Source organism: Leopardus geoffroyi, chromosome B1 (assembly GCF_018350155.1).
Source record: "Leopardus geoffroyi isolate Oge1 chromosome B1, O.geoffroyi_Oge1_pat1.0, whole genome shotgun sequence".
Lineage (NCBI taxonomy): Eukaryota > Metazoa > Chordata > Mammalia > Carnivora > Felidae > Leopardus > Leopardus geoffroyi.
In genome coordinates this window covers 136,016,073-136,037,443 of record NC_059327.1, presented here as the reverse complement: position 1 = coordinate 136,037,443, position 21,371 = coordinate 136,016,073, and the positions used below count along the sequence as shown (strand labels likewise).

At 39.0% G+C, this 21,371-nt stretch overlaps 1 protein-coding gene across 1 annotated transcript in view; it reads left to right on the top strand.

Annotated features, from left to right (window-relative positions):
• The window catches only part of CDS1 (CDP-diacylglycerol synthase 1), a 71,760-nt gene that overhangs the window by 7,762 nt on the left and 42,627 nt on the right, over positions 1 to 21,371 (top strand). Inside the window, exons 2-3 of the mRNA XM_045473475.1 lie at positions 10,216 to 10,343; positions 17,431 to 17,527. Coding sequence (XP_045329431.1) covers positions 10,216 to 10,343; positions 17,431 to 17,527 — 225 coding nt within the window. The remainder of the gene's footprint in view (positions 1 to 10,215; positions 10,344 to 17,430; positions 17,528 to 21,371) is intronic.

Below are 21,371 nucleotides of genomic sequence, written 5' to 3'. Positions count from 1 at the left end.
TTTGGCACAGATGTCCTAGGGAAATGTAGCACAATTTAAAGTAATACTCTGGAAAATTATCTCCTAGAGAAAAATTAGGATGTATACATGTAAAGTATGATTATCCTTCATGTTTATATATGTGCATTTTTGTAAAGCAGACTTTCCTCTCTTTCTTCATGGATAGCACAGCTAAATACAAAGGTTTTTTCTGCTTGTTTTTCTTTAACTGTTTTGTGGTTGGGAATGTCTTTTTAAAAAAATACAGGTTTGATTTAGTATAAGGAAAGTATGTCACTTAAGAATTTGTATACAGATGTATTTTGTGAGGCTTGGCTTCCTTCTGTGCATTTAGTAAATACTTGTTAGATGCCTGTTTGGGGTTCTGATTAAATGTCACCTTTTTTGTGGCTCTTTGTACCTTTGAAAAAGGGGTGAGGCCAGGATTTGTCTGTTGCTCAACAACTAATTGTAGAATATACTGATTTCTTGGACTGTGGACTTCAGTCGTATGGAATAAAGGTAGTAAAGTAATCATAGTTTGCAAAATACTCACTTGTACATAATGCCAATTTCAATCTCTTAACAATTGTGTAGACAAGGGAAATAGCCTTGAGCAAAGCTAAATTCCTTTCCCAAGGTCACACAGTGTTAAGACCTAGGATTTACTCTAAATTTTCTGTCTAAAAAAACATAAAGGAGAAATTAGGTATGTGGCCCTAAATTTAAAAATTAATTAAAATATTTACTTAGGAACTTTTTTACTCTTACTACTTTCTGTGATTTTTGAACTAATTTGGCCTTTCTGAATTTGGCTAGAATCTTTTAGCTCAAAATCTATAATTCTGTGATTTTACTCACATTGATTTTTGAACTAATTTGGCCTTTCTGAATTTGGTTAGGCTCTTTTAGCTCAAAATCTATAATTCTGTGATTTTACTCCAGCACCTGGATTTAACTCACACAAAATAGTTTTTAGTGTTTCCTCACTTATTTTGTGATTGATTAGGAGAAGAAATCATTTGTTTTTATTTTATAGCTGTTTTTTTTTTTTTTTAATTTTTTTTTTTTTTTTTCAACGTTTATTTATTTTTGGGACAGAGAGAGACAGAGTATGAACGGGGGAGGGGCAGAGAGAGAGGGAGACACGGAATCGGAAACAGGCTCCAGGCTCTGAGCCATCAGCCCAGAGCCTTACGCGGGGCTCAAACTCACGGACCGCGAGATCGTGACCTGGCTGAAGTCGGACGCCCAACCGACTACGCCACCCAGGCGCCCCTATTTTATAGCTGTTTACACTTTGATTCATTTAGTTGGGAAATGTTTCAGAACCTATTTAATGAGAATGACATCACATTTTGAGTGACTCCAGAAAAGGAACTAATTTCATTAGCAATCCATTGGTTGTTGGTCACATGCCAAGTTTAGTTATTTTTCTAAGCATTTACTAATTTTCTTATCCACGGGGAGAGGTCACAGTTGTTTTTCATGTCATGTCATTGAATGTTTGTTTGCTTAAGACTCAGAACTATCAGCGTTGTGAACTTTCTTTTAAATATAAAATTGAAATGCACCGAAAGGGAGAAATAAGAGTCCAGTCCAATGTGAGGAGCTCCTAGCTATAGAAATTTCAAGTTCCTTTTTGCTAATGTGGTGGTTAGGGAACCAGCAATACTTTTCTGTTCCTGGCTATGCTTGCAATTCCCTTTATTTGCCAGGATCCATGGCCAGCTGTTTAAGAGCTTTATGTAGGTCTGATGAAGCCAATCTGACTTCTTCATCTGTCTGGCCCAGGTGGGACCAAACTTTGGCAGTTAAGATTGGGCTCAATGCCACATTTCTATTCCAAGCAGGTTATTTGAAGACAGTGTGGTGTTGTGGGGCAGCAAATGTTTATTAAGCCTACCGGGGGCTTAACATTTTACCTTGAAATGCAGAAATCCAGATCTGGAAAACAAAATTGGACTCCTGTCTCTTTCAGGGTTTTGGTTTTTATTTTCTTTTCACCTGCTTACTGTGCTTGTACATGAACTGTTTCTGTGTTGTCTTTGAACAACTCTGGGACACCATTCATGTAGGGCTTAATGTAGATGGTGTCCCCTGGAATTCTACAGGTGGTGGTACTACTTATAAAATTGTTATAAATAAATATAGTATCGGTACGAAAGTATCATGATACAAGGAACCCCTTAGGCACATGGCTAATCGTACCTTGAATTTTGTATTCAATATTTTTTTCTCTTGATAGGTTTATAAGATATTTGTATCCCCAGTGTATTTAGTTTTGAATTTTTTCCTAGCTTTTTATTATAAAAGTGTCTAATGTAGAAAAGTTAAAAGGCTAGTATGGTGATCATCCATATAGTCAGCACTTAGATTTAACAACTGTTAAGATTTTTGACAGATTTGCTTTATCTTGCCATATATGCAAATATTTTGTTAATGAACCATTTGAAAATAAACTGCAGACCTCAGGGCCCTTCACTCCTGATACTATATCATGCATGTCTTAAAGACATTCTCCTTTGTAACCACAATACCATTATCATATCTAAAAAAATTAATAACTTTCTTGACTAAAAGGGATCCATATTCATATTTTCCCTTTTGGTGCCAAAATGTCTATTGAAGATTCCCCTCTTCCTTCCCCCCTCAAACCAGTCAAGGTTCACATATTGTAGAAAATATCCAAGGACAGGTTTAATCACTCTTAGTGCATATACTTGTTTTTCCCTCCAAAAGGCAAGAAGAGCTGTAAGCATTATTTTTCTTAGCCATGAAAGAGTGATGTCCCTTTGGAGAGCTCAGCACTACTATATGATCTCAGATAAAATGCAAATTTGTGGTGACAGTAATATTCCACATTTGAATAAAACTCCTCAGATTTCTAAGTTATTTTGTATTATCCCATGGATTTCATCTTCAGGGATCTTTATTCCTAATTTGGAATTTAACACTCATATAACTGAAACCATAAGATCTAGTACAATTTTAATGTATAATAGAGTTGGGTGTCATTGGAGAAAAATCAGAATGAGCCAAAAATTTAGCAAACACTTAAAACAGGCCTGGAAACTAGATCAGATTTGAATATTGTAGGTAGCATTATAGGACTGGCAAAAAATAGAGTAACGGTACTGCAGATTGGGAGAATCAGCTTGATTCCGTTTGGAGGTAGAGATGACTGCTCACCATTTACTCAGGACACACTCGCTGAGCTCCTGGTTACAGGCATGGCAGTGGCGGACAAGACTTTGGTGGGCGAACCCGAAACCTAACTGTGTCCTGTAAACTGTGGCAGAGCTAGGCTGCCTGAGGGACATGCAGCAGCTACACCACTGCTCTGAGGGGCTATGAATTTAGTTGTTGGTTGCTGCTCTGCCAAATCACCACAAGTCTATCTTCCAGTTTCGGACATCAGAAGTTCAAGGTGGGTCTCCCTAGGCCCAAATTGAGGCATTGGCAGGGCTGTGTTCCTTCTGGAGGCTCTAGGGGAAAATCTGTTTCCCTGCCTTTTCTAGCTTCTAGAGGCTGCCTGCATGCCTTGGCTCATGGTCTCTTCCTCTGTCTTCAAAGTCAGCATCACTGAGACCTCTTGTTTCTGTCATCACATCTCTGACTCTCCTCTTTTGCTTCTAAGGAACCTTGTGATTATATGAAACTCACCTGAATAATCCAGGGTAATCTCCCCATCTCAAGGTCAGCTGAGTAGCAAACTTAGTTCTGTTACTTTAATTCACCTTTGCATTGTGACATATTCAAAGGTTCCTCAAGACATGGACATACTTGGGCACCCTTATTAGGCTTTTGATAGGCTCCCTGAAGAAAGGTTTTCTAGAAGTGATATCAAAGCTGAGACCTTTGGGATAAACAGACACTAGCCAGCAAAGCCAGGCTCAGAGGAGGGAAGCACATTACAAGAGCAAAATGTCATGAGAATAAAACTGTTCATTCTGGGCATGCAGGAAGTTCAGTTCTGCAGAGCATGAAGTGGCATGGTGGGCATGCCGAGAGCCCTGGCTGGAGAATACGAGGCGGTTGGATCTGAGCACTGGAAAGTTCCTGGAAGATTTTAAATGGATGATTGACATAATCAGATTTGCCTTTTACTAAGGCATTTTATGTGCTGCTGATGCACATTGGGTTTTCTCTGATCCCAGCATTGGGATGCACTAAATAGTGCAACACCTGATCAGAATAGTATGGCTGTGCATTGGAGCATACAATCACCCTTTTCTTTCAGTGGGGGACTAGAACAGGGCTGCAAAGATTTGGAGGACCAGTCTTTTCCTTTTCAATTCAAAATTAGAAAAGGCAAAGAGGCTTTATCGATCATAATAAGTGCAGGATAGGACCGTAGAGCTGATCACTGAGATAATCAGTTTTTTGTAGAATATAAAGTCCTCTGACTGTTCATCTTCGTCACAGAGGTCTTGAAGACCCCTGTACCCCACTCTTAGTTCACAATACTGATGACTCACTAGGAAATAAGTTGATTTAGTCTTCCTGCCAAGCACAGATAGAGGCAATTTTGTCCAGTGTTCACTTCTTGTCCTGGGAGAAAGCAAAGGAAATCCGTGTGTTTATGGATAAATGGAGGAATGGAGAGAAAATGCTGAAATCGGGAATATAACCTAATGTTATTTCAAGTAAAAACTGTTCAGCTTCAAGATTTTTAAAAGGCCTCCTCCTTTTATGCACAGAGAGCTCTGTGTCCTTTTGCTTGGTTGCAGTTTTAATGCTAACTAGTACAGGGATCACCATGAACCTCAAGGGACCAATAGTGGAGAAGCTGACCCTGACTGACTCACTTTTTAGGGGATCTGATATAAAAAGGTTGGAACCTTTGAGTGATTTAATACATTATCCTTTGTTGAATTCTAAACTGCTTACTTACCTTCATTAGTTTAGAGACTTTGGAACCATGATCTTGAGTAGACCGGAGCCCATTCTCTTGCTCCTGTCTTTTCAGTCCCCAGTGTTGGGAAGTACCTCAGTTCTCTTTCCCTGACTACTGGTTCACCTGTGGTCTTCAGGAGTCATCGTGATCTATAAATGACATACACTAAACCATACTGACACTGCAACATTTTGTAAGTTTTGACATACGCGTGTATCTGTGAATTCATCACTATAATCAAGATTATAAACATATCCATCACCACCAAAAGTTTACTTCTGCCCTTTTGTGATTCCCCCCTCACCTCCAGGTAATTACTGTGCTGCTTTCTAGCACTTCAGATGAGTTTGTATTTTCTAAAATGTTTGTATAAATTGAATTCTGTGCATATGTGTATGCATATAAACATATGTATGTACATTTTTATCTGGCTTTTTTACTCAGTGTAAATTATTTTGATAGTCACCCATATTATTCCTTTATATGATATAGCCCAACCTGTTCTTTTCCCTGTTGGACATTTGAGTTATTTCCAGTTTGGAAATATTACAAATCAAGCTGCTGTGAACATCTGATGTACAGTCTTTGTGTGGATATATACTTTCATTCCTCTTGGGCAGATGCCTAGGAGTGGAATGACTGCATCATGTGATGGATGTATATTTAACTTTTTAAGAAACTGTCAAACTATTTTACAAAGTGGTTTTACCATTTTACATTCTTGCCAGCAGTGCATGAGTGTTTCAGTTTCTCCACGTTTTCTCCATCAGTTTGGTATTGTTTTTAAATTTAGCCATGCTCATAGATGCATAGTAGTGTTGTATGTGGTTTTCACTTGCATTTCCCTAATAACTAATGATGTCGAACATTTTTTTCATGCTTATTTGCCATCTGTGTATTGCCTTTGGTGTATTGGCTATTCAGATATTTTGCCCATGTATTTTGAGTGGATTTTTTAAAATTAAATTTTGAATTATTTATATATTCTGGATGCAAGACTTTTACTAGATAATGTGATTTGCAAATATCTTTTTCTAGTCTATGGCTTGTTTTCTTGCTCACCTAGTAGTGTCTTTTGAAAAGCAGAAAGTTTTAATTTTGTTGAAGTTCTGTTTGTCAATTTTATCCTTTATAGATCACACTTTCATTGTTATATTTAAGAAATCTTTGCCTAACCCAAGTTCTCAAAGATATGTACGTTTTATAGTTTTATGTAAATGTCTGTGATCTATTTTGAATTAATTTTTGTAAGTGATATGAGATATAAAGCAAAGTTCTTTCTGTTCCCTTTTTAACATATGGATATACAGTTGTTCTAGCATCATATTGAATTATCTTTCAACTTTGTTGAAAATCAGTTGACTGTATGTGTGGATTTATTTCTGGATTCCTTATTCTGTTCCATTGATCATTTTTTTCTATTACGCCCGTACAACAGCTTGATTACAGCTTTATAATAACTCTTAAAGTAAGTCTTTCAACCTTGTTCTTTCTCCATGCTGCTTAGGCTCTTCTAGGTCTTTTGCCTTTTCATTTAAATCTTAGAATCAGCCTGTACATGTCTACAAAGAAAAAAATGCCTATTGAGATGTTTATTGGGATTGCACTGAATCTGTGGATCAACTTGGGGGAGAATTGTCCTTTTAATTTCCCTCCTGTGTGGTTTCAAATGCAAGCTATATTGCTTAGAGCTGTGTAAACATGGGCACTTAACCTTTTGGATCCTAAATTTTTTCACCTAGAAAATGGAAATGATTATTTACCTACCTCTGTGGTAATGTGAGGGCTGTTAAATAAGTCCATATTTTTAAAGTGTTTTGCTCTTATTTTCTAAGTATATTTTTACCGTAGGAATTGGATTTACAAGATAATAAACTTATTTCTTTGACTTTTATCCATCATTTCTCAGACATATTTTCTTTTTAAAAAAAATTTTTTTTCTTAACATTTATTTATTTTTGAGACAGGGAGAGACAGAGCATGAACGGGGAGGGTCAGAGAGAGGGAGACACAGAATCTGAAGCAGGCTCCAGGCTCTGAGCTGTCAGCACAGAGCCCGACGTGGGGCTAGAACTCACAGACCGCGAGATCATGACCTGAGCCGAAGTCGGCCGCTTAACCCACTGAGCCACCCAGGCGCCCCTCTCAGACATATTTTCATTAACGTTTAATATTTGGAAAATAGTAGTTCTGCATAGTCCGAAGCCTTCATTTTATGTAAATAAGTTCAATGAGGTCTCAAGCATGGTAACTTGGCCAAAACTACTCAACTAGCAAGAACAGATGAGAACTTATTTTAATCTTAAATGTTAGCATGAGTTGACAGACTGAATTCATTCAACACATATTCATGTAGTGTTTCATAAAAGCCAGCCACTGGGCAAGTTCCTTTGCTGACCTCTTAGGATTTGAGAGTGAGGCCAGTGAATGGTATTTCCTCTTCTCACAAAGCCTGTGGACTACTGGAAAATAAAGACAAGCAAACAAATAGTTTTGATGTAAACTAATATGTAAAAATTAGAGGAACTGTGGAAGCACAGTTGAAGAACAGCTAACCTGGAGCTGGAGGTAAGCAAAGACGTTTTCAAAGGAAATAACCTGGAAGCTGAGGTCACAGGCTGAGGGGACAGTAGCTAGATGTGGAGATGGGAACTGGGATGAGAGCAAGAGAGAAAGTGTGCAGTTTGTACTTTGTATATAGAACAAACATCTGCATTCAAGAGAGTATGGCACTGTGAAAACTGGGGAGTCACCAAAGAGGGGCTGGAAGAGCAGGGTCTCATCATGAAGAACAGTAAAAGCAATGCTAAGGAGTTTGGCTTTGTCCCGGTGGCCTCAGGCTGCAGAGTGGTAAAATCAGATTTGCAATTTAGAAAGATTATTTTTATGTTGAAATGAATTTGAGAGGCAGGATAAAGAGCAGGGGATGAGCTATGTGAGAGGGGATGATGTTCAGCAAGGACAGAGCAGTGGGTGAGGATGGAGATGGGAAAAGATGAGTGACGGGCTTGCTCCTAACTGAATGGGTTTCCAATATTTGAGTGACATAGCTCTAAAATATCATTATTTTGGAATCATCTTTCATTCTTTAGTTATTAGAATGGAATTGAAAAAGCCTAGTTAAATCTTCAGAGTTTCATTTTGAGTTTCTTTAAGGTATATAAAATAGAAATCAGAAGCTTAATTAATGAAAATAAAAGCAGGGCAGCTATCTTGAGAGTGGGGGGGGGGGGGCAGTTGTGGCGCATCACCATTATTGCCAAGTAGGCTTTAAGGTAGCTTGCTGAGAGCTTTGTGTTTGGAAGAGCACAGTTTGAGTTCTAGTCCAATGCTTTTAATTTACGAGGAAACCAAAGGCTGGGTTTCTTGTATTTTCTTTCTTTAATTTTTTAAATGTTTTTTACATTTATTTTTGAGAGAGAGAGAGAGAGAGACAAAGCATGAACAGGGGAGGGGCAGGGAGAGATGGAAACACAGAATCCAAAGTAGGTTCCAGGCTCTGAGCTGTCAGCATAGAGCCCTACATGGGGCTTGAACTCGTGAACTGTGAGATCATGACCTGAGCTGAAGTTGGCTGCTTAACCGACTGAGCCACCCAAGTGCCCCCAAAGGCTGAGTTTCTTAACCAAAGGGTCAAGTGATTTGCCTTTCATCACAGTAATAGAGTAGAGGTGGAATTAGTGCTGGCAACTTCTGATTCCTAGTCTAGTGCTGTTTTGCAACATGGTGATGTTGCCTTAGGGAGCCAGGTCCGTTAATCACCATCTCTACCACCACTCACACCACACCTACAACACTCTGGGTTATTGAAGTTTAAAAAAAAGGGTGGTAGGGAAATGGAAAAGAGAAGTGATGTGTTCCATCATTCTAGATGTCAAGGACCTGCTGGCATGTCAGACTGGCAGCAGTGCCCTGACATTTTCAGGGGTTGTTCTGTCTGGTGGGTTATAGTCGTCAACATCTCTCTCTGTTTAAGCTGCTTTGAGGACAACTGACTCGGTGTCACAGTGGGAATTCAGCATGTCTATTTCATTTGTTATTTTTGGTATGATGACACATTTAATTTAATAATTGTTTAATAAGAAAGTTATAGTTAGTAAACAAAAAGTTTATTATTGCTTTACAAAACCTGTGAAAGTGTTCTCCCGAGGCTAAAATTTTATTTGGTAAGCTACTTAATGAGGAATTGAAAGACTTGATTCAATCATAATAATGGCTTCCTACTTCTTTGACTTTACTGAGTCCTTGGCGTTATATTAAGTGCTTCCATTCTTTGGATGAAGAAACCGGTAAAAGGGGTGATGACATTTACCAAAACTTGGTTGCTAGTAAGGGCTCAGTTCGGTTTGAGATTCTGGAACATTCTGAATTCCTAGGCACTCATTCCTTGGATCACTTCTGGCCCAAGGTTCTGCTCAGTGTTCTTTCTACTTATATTCACCTGTAAATATTCCCTTTCCTCCAGCCCAGTTCAGCACCTTTGCCTCAGTTTCACCCTCCATAAACCACTCTCCCAAAGCACATGTATGTGTAGCACTCTTTACTCGAGGTTGCTGGGGGTGGAGGGTGGTGGGTGTGGGAGAGGGGAGGACATAGGAGTGGAGACACGTTAGAGCTGAATGAACAACTTTAAAACAACGTTTGATAGATCTGTTCTTAAAATTCCTTGGTCACTCAAACCCTGGAAATTCCACAGTGACCACCTTTGTCAAAGGCGAGAGCATATACACACAGCTCCTGTACATGTGTTCTTAGAGGTCAGTTGCATTTTAAATAACTTTATAAAAAATATTACCATCAAATAAAATGCTTTTGATCATAGTTTATGTATCCATAAAACAGGTTATAATGTCTGTTTGACCTGCTTCACTGAGGTTGCCTCTTGAGGATCTAATAAAAATGAAGGAAGTGAAAATGGCATATATGCATATATATATATATATATATGCATGCCAGTGTAAGACACTCTTTTGTTGATGGCTTTGATTGTAATCAAAAGGAAACTGTGCAGTTGATCGCAATTAACATGTTCTCTCAGTTAAGTAGCAAAACAACCAACATTTGACTCTTGTTGGTAGGTTTCTGATTTAAATAATATAGGAGCTTCTATTTGTGTCTTTTGGTTAAATTAATCCTTTATATTGATAGATTTTAGCAAAGATGACCAAACTTTCTAACAGGAAGTACAATAGTGCTTGGTTATTCAAAGTTCTTTTTTTGTTTCAAGTTATGTAACTGAGATTTGACACACTGAGCAATAAGTTAAGTACCTTGGCAAGCATGTACTCTTCGTTTTTCAATTTTGCAAAGTGATTTTCCTTTTTCTTTAATTTTAGGAAACAGATATTGATGATAGATATGGAGATTTGGATTCCAGAACCGATTCTGATATTCCAGAAATTCCACCATCCTCAGATAGAACCCCTGAGATCCTCAAGAAAGCTCTGTCTGGTTTATCTTCCAGGTATGATTAGGTGAAGGTGACTATAATGGGTGCTCAGGAGAAGTTGTGCGGTTATGCCGGTTGATGTAATAAATCTCACTTTTTCACAGTTTTGGAACTGTGAAAGAGAGGGCTTATACTTTTTCACCAGATATGCGGCATGGTACTAAATGCTTGATGTATATTCTTTCATTTAATCCTTACAGTCCTGTGAAGTGTGAGAAAACCAAATCTCAGAGGTCAACTGATGAAGGTTACAGAGCTAGGAAGGTGTAGACCCGAGACTCTTGTCCTAGTTTTGTCAGATTGCTCAAGCCGCTGATCCATTTACCACATCAGGTAGCCTTTCCTGGTATTGGAACGTCTAATAAAGAAAATTCCATATTCTCTGTTCCCTGTTTTTCAAATGCCAGACATAAATAGGTCATTCTTTTTCTTTTACTGAGCTTAAATTATCACCCCAAACTCCACAACCCTTTTATCATTTTATGTTTGCTATATTTTTTAATGTTTGATCACCATCAAGATTCAGCAACTTTTATATTGCCCTCCATTGTATACTTTAGTAATATGAATTATAAAAGTTACAAAAGCAAAATAAATGTAAGCTTTATCCAGATTAATGTGTGAAATCTTAAATGTTGGTATAGAACAGTGTTTTTCCAGCTTTTTGATTGTGACACACAGTAAAAGACATATTTTACACAACATCCCAAGAGACACAGAAATGTGTATTTTTTAAAATTTTTTTTTTTCAACGTTTATTCATTTTTGAGACAGACAGAGACAGAGCATGAACCGGGGAGGGGCAGAGAGAGAGGGAGACACAGAACCGGAAACAGGCTCCAGGCTCCGAGCCATCAGCCCAGAGCCTGACGCGGGGCTCGAACTCATGGACCGCGAGATCGTGACCTGGCTGAAGTCGGACGCCCAACCGACTACGCCACCCAGGCGCCCCAGAAATGTATATTTTAACTGTTGCAAAAATGTTATGAAGCAATTCTTGCTATTGTGTGTGATACCCTCTGATTTCTTTTGATACTGTTCTATATTATGGAACAAAACGGCTAGTTGTGACTTACTAAATTGGTTTTACTACCTGTAGGTCATAACAAAAAACACTGGTTAGTCATATCTAATAAATGTAATACAAATTTTTCTGTTTTTTAATTTCTAAGAGATAACCATATTGGAATAAATTGATTCAAACAGAAATTTTCATATTTTTTAACCAATAGAATAACTTTTTGCTGTCCGTTATTGAAAACATGATTATTATTTTTATAGTTCTTGATCCTAGTTTTTCTGACCTCATTCACACATATACATTTGCTTTAAAATCTTATCAGGTCTATTTCAACTCTGAAATTTTTTTTAAAAGCTTTTTAACGTTTGTTTATATTTGAGAAACAGAGCATAAGTAGGGGAAGGGTAGAGAGAGAGGGAGACACAGAATCCAAACCAAGCTCTGAGCTCTGAGCTGTCAGCACAGAGCCCGATGCGGGGCTGGAACCCACAACCCATGAGATCATGACCTGAGCCTGGACGCTTAACTGACTGAACCACCCAGGCACCCCTGAAATTTTTTTATACTGATGTTATATAAAAATGATGCTGGGACGCCTGGGTGGCTCAGTCAGGTTTAGCATCTGACTCTTGATTTCAGCTCAGGTCATGATCCCAGGGTTATTGAATTGATCCCCATGCCAGGCTCTGCACTGAGCATGGAGCCTGCTTAAGATTCTTAAGATATTCTCTCTCTCTCTCTTGGGGCGCCTGGGTGGCTCAGTTGGTTAAGTATCTGACTTCCACTCAGGTCACGATCTCACGGTTTGTGGGTTTGAGCCTGCATCAAGCTCTGTGCTGATAGCTCGGAGCCTAGAGCCTGCTTTGGATTCTGTGTCTCCTTCTCTCTCTGCCCCTCCCATGCTCACGCTCTGTCTCTGTCTCTCAATAGTGAATAAATGTTAAAAAAAAAAAAAAAAAAAAAGATACTCTCTCTCTCTCTCTCCTGCCTCCTCTGTCCCCCCCTTTGTCCCTCTCCCCCACTTGTTCTCTCTTACTTTCTCTAAAAAATAAAAAAAAAAAATACCTCTAAAGAATGATTTCTTTAGTGTGTCATTTATATTAGATTTTTCCTTAATGATGAAGGGTTTTTTTCCCTAGTGTAAAGTAACAATAGCAAATAATAGCAGCTGCTATTTCTTGAGCATATGCTCTGTGCTAGGCACTACTCCAAGCACTTTATACATACTGACTATTCTCACAGGAACCCTGTAACAGGTTCAGTTATATAGACCTATTTTATAAATGAGGAAATTGAGGCACAGAAATGTTATATGTCAAGGATCATGCAGTCAGTAAGTGATAGAACCACATTATGAGCCTAGGTATTGTGTTCTGTTTATAAAACAATTGGTTTTGGGGCACCTGGGTGGCTCAGTCGGTTGAGCGTCTGACTTCGGCTCAGGTCACGATCTCACAGTTTGTGAGTTCAGGCCCTGTGTCGGGTTCTGTGCCGTCGGCTCGGAGCCTGGAGCCTGCTTCCGATTCTGTGTCTCCCTCTGTCTGCCCCTTTCCCGCTCATGCTCTGTATCTCAAAGATGAATAAAAAAAAATTACAATTAGTTTGAAAAAATGAACAATAAGTAATATATAACAAGTTTCAGTCTTCTCAGACTTTGCTCTAAAGGTTACATGAATGTTTCAGACTCTATCTTAATTCATTTTAGGCTCTTTTTAATCTAATACCCAAAATGGTCTGTCTTGAAAAAATTTAGAAGTTGTAGATGCATAGAATTAAAAATATTAATTGCATTATAAAATTACATGAATTGCCGGGGGGGGGGGAACTCTTGTAATCTTCCCACCAAAACATTGATACCTAAAATATTGTGATGTTTACTTTTTGAAGTTTTTTTTTTCTTCTGCGTTGTGTGTATTCTGCGTGTGTGTGTGTGTGTGTGTGTGTGTGTGTGGTGTATAATATAAAAATAGCATTGTACTGTTTCTTACCTTTCTGGTTACATTTTCATTCTGTGGTATTAGAAACTATATCATTTTTTTAATGACTTAAATTTTTTAATGACTGCATGATATATTCCTTTGTATGACTGTAGTTCAGTTTATTCAACTAAACTAAAATTGCTGGGCCTTTAGCTTGTTTCCAGATTTTCACAATTAAAAACAACTCTGTATTAAACATTTTTCTTTATAGCTATGTTAAGATTTATGCTCTTTTTTTTTATGTTTATTCATTTTTCAGAATGAGAGGGACCGTGCAAACGGGTGAGGGGCATAGAGAGAGGGAGACATAGGATCCGAAGCAGGCTCCAGGCTCTGAGCTGTCAGCACAGAGTCCAACTAGGGGCTCAAACCCATGAACCGCGAGATCATGACCTGAGTCAAAGGTGGACGGTTAACCCACTGAGCCACCCAGGCAACACTAGATTTATGCTCATTTTTAAGGCTTTAATATATCATATTAAATAGAGCATAAGGTGTTGAAATTGGAAGAGGCCTGAAGGTTTTTAGGCACTTGGCACATTGTCCCAATTGACCTGTGTGTGGGTCTTGTGGAGATGAATAGTCACTTAACCAGTTAAGTCTGATTCTATCCGTTAGTGAAGCTCTTCTTCAGCTATCATCTCATCCAGGGGCAATGCCCTGCTCCCCCTCACCCGAAACTACACAAGTGGACATGTGCATTGACTGGAGACATTTTAGGTTGTCACAAGAGATAGCACTACTAACAGATAATGGGTAGAGGCTGGGGAGGATGTTAAACATCGTATAGTACACTGAACAGCTCTTCACAGCAAAGAATTCTGTGGCTCACAACGTTATTAGCACTGAGGTTGAGAAACCAAGGAAACATACAGGCATAGCCTTATACTGGGTGCTCTTGTACTGTATCATGCCATTTTCCTTCTCTCCAAGAACTTGCACACTTCCTGTCCAACCTCCAATGGCTGGTAGATGGACTTTCTCAAAAACTTTTCTTGCCAGATGGCCCACAAAGTACTTATTTATTCTTGAGGAGTGTCTCTGTGTACCGATTCTTGGCTCAGGTGAACTGCTTTGTCAGCCCAGGTTCTTGATGACTCATGATGTTTGTGTCCCTAGGAAAATATTTTTTTTTTTAAACCTCGTCATTACTTTTGAAATAAAAACCACTTAATATCTGTAGTGACAATAAAACATTGTACATCTCGTAACTGATTTGAACAATAAGTATATGAGCACTTTAGGTAACCACTTGTAAGGAGACTCCTGAATTATATACTTTTTAGAAACCTCATTTCTAGCTCATGTAGTTCTGGAGATATGGGACTTGAATGAAAATCTCCTATATTGATTCTGAGTTCCTTTTTCCAAAGCAATTGTGAGGTGATAACTTGGACCTGAAATCAAGGCTGTCTCTAATGTGCTCATGGTAGCATTGTAAAAGAAATCAATAATTTGAATTCAGAATCAGGTTAGCCTCTGGTTTTTGGTAACAGTGATTTTTTTTTTTTTTCCCTCATATTGTGCTCTGTTTTGAATTCAGTGGTTCTCCCTTAAAAGATGTCTTTCAGTCACTGTATCCATGGATATGTATAAGTATGTTCTTTTATTTTCTTTGTATTAAGTATTCTTGAGAGATTTGAGGAGTCTGTGAAAATAATTAAGAGAATTAGTCTTTCACCTTGTTGGGGGAGGGGAATTTTTCTGGGAAGGGAAATAGGCATATAAAAGATAACTAGGTGAAATATGTTTCTTGATGGCTCAGGTTTTCAGTTATCACGGAACTTTTGGATGGTAGGAAGAAAGTAGGTCTTCTGTTTAAGATCTCTGGTTCTCAGCAGCTACTATCCTCTGAAGTTCAAAGCCAGAGGCATCTAACAGAGGTACATGTGGACATTGGCAACATCCACCTAGGGACTGATTGGTGACACTTATGTAGTGTCTGTCATCTTCTATGGGTTCTCAACAATTCTGACTCTGAGGATCAGTTATACAGGAGAGCTAAATATGCTTCTGGGTTTCATGCAAACAGGACGGGATCACTGTCATTATCTCTGTTATCATTAGAGACTGGTTTATGGTCCGTTATGTACCTTTGATTAGCTCTGTGACCTAGCCCAGTTCCCAAATCTATTCATTAATCCATAAAGAGTTATGTATATAAAACTCAGTGGAACCTTTCAGCTCTAACAGTTTTTGACTCTCTGCTCATTTCAGTTCAGTCCTAAAGCCGAGAGTCTAATGAGAAATTTATGAGCCACATAGTTTATCACACAGCAGAGAGAAGGAAAGTCGTGTAAGTATAATGTGACCACCTCATGAGAAACCGTGGAAGTTAGGTGAAAGAGTTTGGACTTAATGTTGTTGACATTTTAGACCTTGAGTACAGAAATGATCTCATAAAAGGGATATTTAATAAATATCTGGAAGATTGGTGAGAGCAGGGAATGTAATCAATATTTGATAAATGGATAAAGTCAGCTAATTTTTTTATAGATAGGAGAATGAAAGCCTGTGCTTAGAACACTGTGTGTGCATGCGTGTGTGTGTACATATATGTGTGTATGTACATATATGCTACTATCCTTTAAGATGAATCCAGGTAGCTTGTATCATAATTTAAATGCTGCCATTTGAATTAACAGACATAAGAAAAGTCTTAAAACTTTACTGTGAGTATAATGTAAAATGAGTGTAGAATGAAGAAAAGCAGGGGAAACAATTTTAGATTCAGAAATATCATCCATATATAGGTGTTATTAGAATCCTTTTGGTTTTACACAGTGGCTGCTGACATTTTTCATGACATGGCCAAAGAAATAGTGACAGTATCTGTCAAATATGCTGGGGGTGAAACGTGAGTGTCCTGGATGTGAGGGGAGCGCTGTTGGGCACCCCGGGCCCTTCCTAACCGCCAGAGAGGATTGAGGGAGATGAGTTCTCAGCCTAGCCAGACATTCAACAGGGAAGGCCTGCTCTAAGGAACAATTAAAGGCCCAAGGATGAGGAAATAATGTTGTGCTTTTAAGACTCTGTGTCTAAGTGCAGAAAGCCAGCAGCACACTTAGAGCTCTAGGAGAAAGTGATCATCCGTCTGGCCTGGCCCTCAGTGACTGACCTGCTTGCCTTCTTCATTTCACTGAGATTTCTGTGCTCTGTAGTTGGCTTCTGTATTATCCTTTCTTTACTTTCTCTCATTGGAAGTCTGTGTTCTCTGTCTATACCACCTTAATAAAATCATTGTTTTTATATACCACCCCAAAGGATAGATCATGTTTTTTTTTTTTTTAAGTTTATTTATTATTTTGAGAGAGAAAGTGTGTGCATGCATGCGCTGGGGAGGGGCAGAGAGAGGGAGGGAGAAAGAGAAAATCCCAAGCAGGCTTGCACTGTCAGCACAGAACCTCATGTTGCTGACACTCAGAGACTGTGAGATCATGACCTGAGCTAAGATCAAGAGTTGGCCACTTAACCGGCTGAGCCACATAGACACCCCTTAAAAAAGTGTTTTTAAAGTTTTTCTGTTTATTTGGAGGGAGAGAAGAATAGATCATCTTTACAGAGGGCTTTTTGCACCTGCCTTCTTCCCTTCTGAATGACCTTGGTGGGGTGTGCACATATCCACATTGACCACCTCACTTCCTAGCCTAGTGATTCATCTTCATTCACACTGAACAAAAATTAGTTTCTTTCTTTGGCTAACATAATTTTACACCTAATTTAGCTCTGAGTGAGTGAACAAATGCTGTTGGTTAGATTTTTGGTTTTGTTGTTACTACAGGTGAAGTAAGGGATTCTTCTTTTTTTTAAATATTTTATTTATTTTTGAGAGAGTGCAAGTCAGGGAGGGGCAGAGAGAGGGGAGCAAAGGATCTGAAGTGGGCTCTGCACTGACAGCAGAGAACCCAAAATGGGGCTTGAACTCATGAACCAAACTGTGAGATCATGACCTGAGCCGAAGTTGAATCCTCGACCAACTGAGCCACCCAGGTGCCCTGAAGTAAGGGATTCTTAAAGGGAAAATATGAAAGTCTGATAATACTGAAACCACACAAAAAACTCAATACATTAAATACTAACTTTATAAACATTTTCTTTATAGGTGGAAAAACTGGTGGATTCGTGGAATTCTTACTCTAACTATGATTTCATTGTTTTTCCTGATCATCTATATGGGATCCTTTATGCTGATGCTTCTTGTAAGTGTTTTACATTTTTCCAAGTATCTCTTGCTTTGTTTTTCAGCACTGATATGATTGAAGTAATTTGAACATGTCATAAAAAATAAAGTAGTTCAGGATTTGGTAACAACAAATTTATTTCCCTTAAGCAATTTCTTGTTCATGAAATTATCTGGACCAACTTTTCCTGTTTGCAAAATGGCCATTCAGTGTATTCACTCAGCAGAGATCAAGTATATGTAATACGTAGTATTAGAGATTGCTAACGACTTCACACACTCATGACATCATCATATAGGACTATTAGCTAGATCCCTAACTTGAAAGAATTCAATCTAATGGCAGAGATATATAAGTAACCATATGAATAAGTAGTATAGTAAATAAGTGGGTAACTTTTTGGGAGAGCCCAGTAAAAAAAGTATCTAAACCAGCCTGAAAGAGAGCAGAGAGGACTTCCAGAAGAGTTTATGCCAAAGTTAAACCCTGAAGAAGGGCCTGGACAGGAGAGGGCCTTCCAAGGTGGGGATATCATAAGCAAGACATGGAGGTAATGAGAGAGTGTGGTTTGTTGGGGGATTTGCAACTGGTGCCTTTGGAGGGTGTCTAGGGATGAGACCAGAGAGGTGAACAGAAGCCATTTTGGGAGTGTGGGATTTTGTTGTGTATGGGAAGTCCAACAAGTCATGAAGCCAGGCAAGTATTTTAAGATTTTAAATCATTCGTTTAGTAAATGCTCCCAAGATGCGCAGGCATTGTGCTGCTTCTGGGGTATGATACAGCAGTGCTGAGAAAAGCACACATGTCTCTTCCCTGGGGAGTTTACTGTCTGTGCTTCAAAGAACTGATCAGAAATATAATTACAGGGGCACCTGGGTGGCTCAGTCGGTTGAGCGTCTGACTCTTGGTTTCTGCTCAGGTCATGTTCCCAGGGTTGTGGAACGAGCCCTGCTTTGCGCTCCATGCTGAGCGTGGAGCGTGCTTGAGATTCTCCTTGTCTGCCCCTCTCCTCTGCTTGTGCATGTGCGTTCTCGCCCAAATATACATATAGAGAGAATATATTTATATAGGATAGGGTGCTGTGAGAGCAAGGGGGGATCTGGAAGACTTTCCAGAGGCATCCTGTCCAGCACGTGTGCTGCAGTTTAAAGCTTGAACAGGTGGGGGGTAAAGGGGGAGCTTGGGGACAGGAGTGTCACAGCAGAGGATTCCTGTTTATGAAAGCCTTGATATCCAAAGAAGCGTGAAACATTTGGAAGTGGTGGGAGTGGGAAGGAGACCTGCATTTGTTTAATAGATTCATCAAGCACTTGAGGGTGCTGAGTGTGTTTAGCACAGGGAGAGCCTTGCTCTCAGGGATATGCACAGCGTCCCTCTTTTTTGTTGTTTCTTTTTCATCTCATCTCCTTTAGCTGAGCCTCTTTCACCCTCACCACCTCGCTCTCTGGCTGCTCCAACTTTTCTGCTCCCTTCCATGCCCAGTCCTATTCCTAGTGATAGGCATGGGCAATATGATACGGTTTTCCTTTCAGTCTATAAAAGAATAAATAAGTTTTGAAGTGAAATCAGACACGATTGGGGAAAAAAATCCCATCAACTCCTGACCATCAAGCCCTTTCACTTTCTTTCTGTTCCCTCATTAATTTTGTACTTCCTTGGGGGTATCAAGGTAACAGGAGTGAATAAGAAATCACCTTCTCTGTTCTGTTTTTGCTGACATTGTAAAGAACTTTTTCTCACAGAAAAAAAATGGATAGTGCATAGGACCTCTTTAATGTGAGGCCAGAAGATGCTGAGTCTAAAAACCAGGTAGGCGGGTGTGAGCACGGTCCAGGTGTGACTCCAGGGAAGGGCCCACTTCTTTTCTTCTCAGTGTGCACCTATGGAGGGTTGTGAGTGCCAGTGAGTTTGGGCCTTTCAGGAGTGAGTGGGTACAGAGCACTTCTCAGTGCTGTGTGCTGAGTGATGGGCCAGGCAGGGGACAAAGGGATTGGGTGATAGCTGACAGGTTGGTAAGGCTTTGTGGATGAAGGGACCTTTCATCAGACCTTGAGGGTCTGTCAGGGTGGAGTGAGCACCGAGAGTAAAGGTCCAAATGGCCAGATGTGTCAGGAAAAGGCAAATGATGTCTTTTTCCTGGAGCATAGGGCCTTTGAACTTGGAAAAATAATTGGAGATCAGATGCTAGAGGGCCTTGCAATACTGTGTGAAGAAGTTTAGGATTTATTTGTAAAGGATTGGGGAGCCATTGGAAATATTAAAGATCATTTAAATTATTATTCCCCTTTAGGAGGTAATTTTGATCTAAGACATTGTAAAGCACCAGCATCCTTGATACATGGACACAGGCTGGTCTGGTGGGCTCTCTGTGAGTAAGTTACATTGTTCTCCAAACTAAACCATTTGGTGTGGTAACTTGGGCCAGAATTTGCAGATAGAGACTAATTTTCAAGCACCCTTTTATGAGAAAATTCAAAACACCTTTAAAGATATCCTTGCATATTTGGATTTTGGTTTTTTAAAAGAGAATCATAAGCATACCTAAAGTACTTGAGCTTTCTTGTTTATTTTTTCTGTTATGAAAGGAAAATACCATTTTATTTATTTATTTTTTTTAAATTTTTTTTTTCAACGTTTATTCATTTTTGGGACAGAGAGAGACAGAGCATGAACGGGGGAGGGGCAGAGAGAGAGGGAGACACAGAATCGGAAACAGGCTCCAGGCTCCGAGCCATCAGCCCAGAGCCTGACGCGGGGCTCGAACTCCCGGACCGCGAGATCGTGACCTGGCTGAAGTTGGACGCTTAACCAACTGCGCCACCCAGGCGCCCCGGAAAATACCATTTTAATACTAGTTCTGTTTCATTGGTGAGCTTAATCAGAAGAATATTAAAGATCGAGTTAAGTAAATTTGAACTGTTACTGCTCTTATTTAGGTTTATTGTAATGCATGCACACATGTACCATGCATACATACACATGTTGTATTTATGATACGTATATTAAGGAAATATGGGTGGATATACACATATGTACACACTGTTGGTACTCAATTGTGATACTACTTTTATGTGATTTCAAGTCTTATTTATGCTCATATCCCTAACTAGGTCATTTATATTTTGAGAGGCTTGCATTTGCCCTACAATATCAGCACTCGTAAATGATTGATTCAAGAGAATTTTATTAAAAACTTATTTCTACCAAATGATAGCTACTACTTTAAGATGGAATCATACAGGAACTTTTTTTTCTTCAATCTTCTATTTATAGCACTTACATGTTGCATTCATAGCTTGCAATCACACTTTTTTTAAAAACTTTTTTTTTAGGTTTATTTATTTCTGAGAGAAGGGGAGAGAGAGAGAGACCAAGCTTGAGTGGGAGAAGGGCAGAGAGAGTGGGAAACAGAATCCGAAGCAGGCTCCAGGCTCTGAGCTGTCAGCACAGAGCCCGACGCGGGGCTCTAACCCATGAACCTTGAGATCATGATCTGAGCCAAAGTCAGATGCTTAACCAACTGAACCACCCAGGCACCCTGGAATCACACTTTCTAGGTGATGGAATTACTAAAGCATACTTTGATTTAAAGGAAGATAGTGTAAGAGGTTCTCACCTTCACCTTCTTGGAAACTCCTATAATTTTTAATTCACATATATAATTTAAAGTAGTTTTTTTTTTTTCCATTGTGAGAGTTATAAAAGTATGTTAAAATTACTTGGGGAAATTGTTAATTTTTTGAAAATCACCCCTAGCCCTATCATCAACTACCAAAACCCAATTAATACTATTTGATATATTCTTTCAGTCCTTTTTTTCTTGTATGTTTTAAAAATCATGGTTGTAATCATAACATGACTA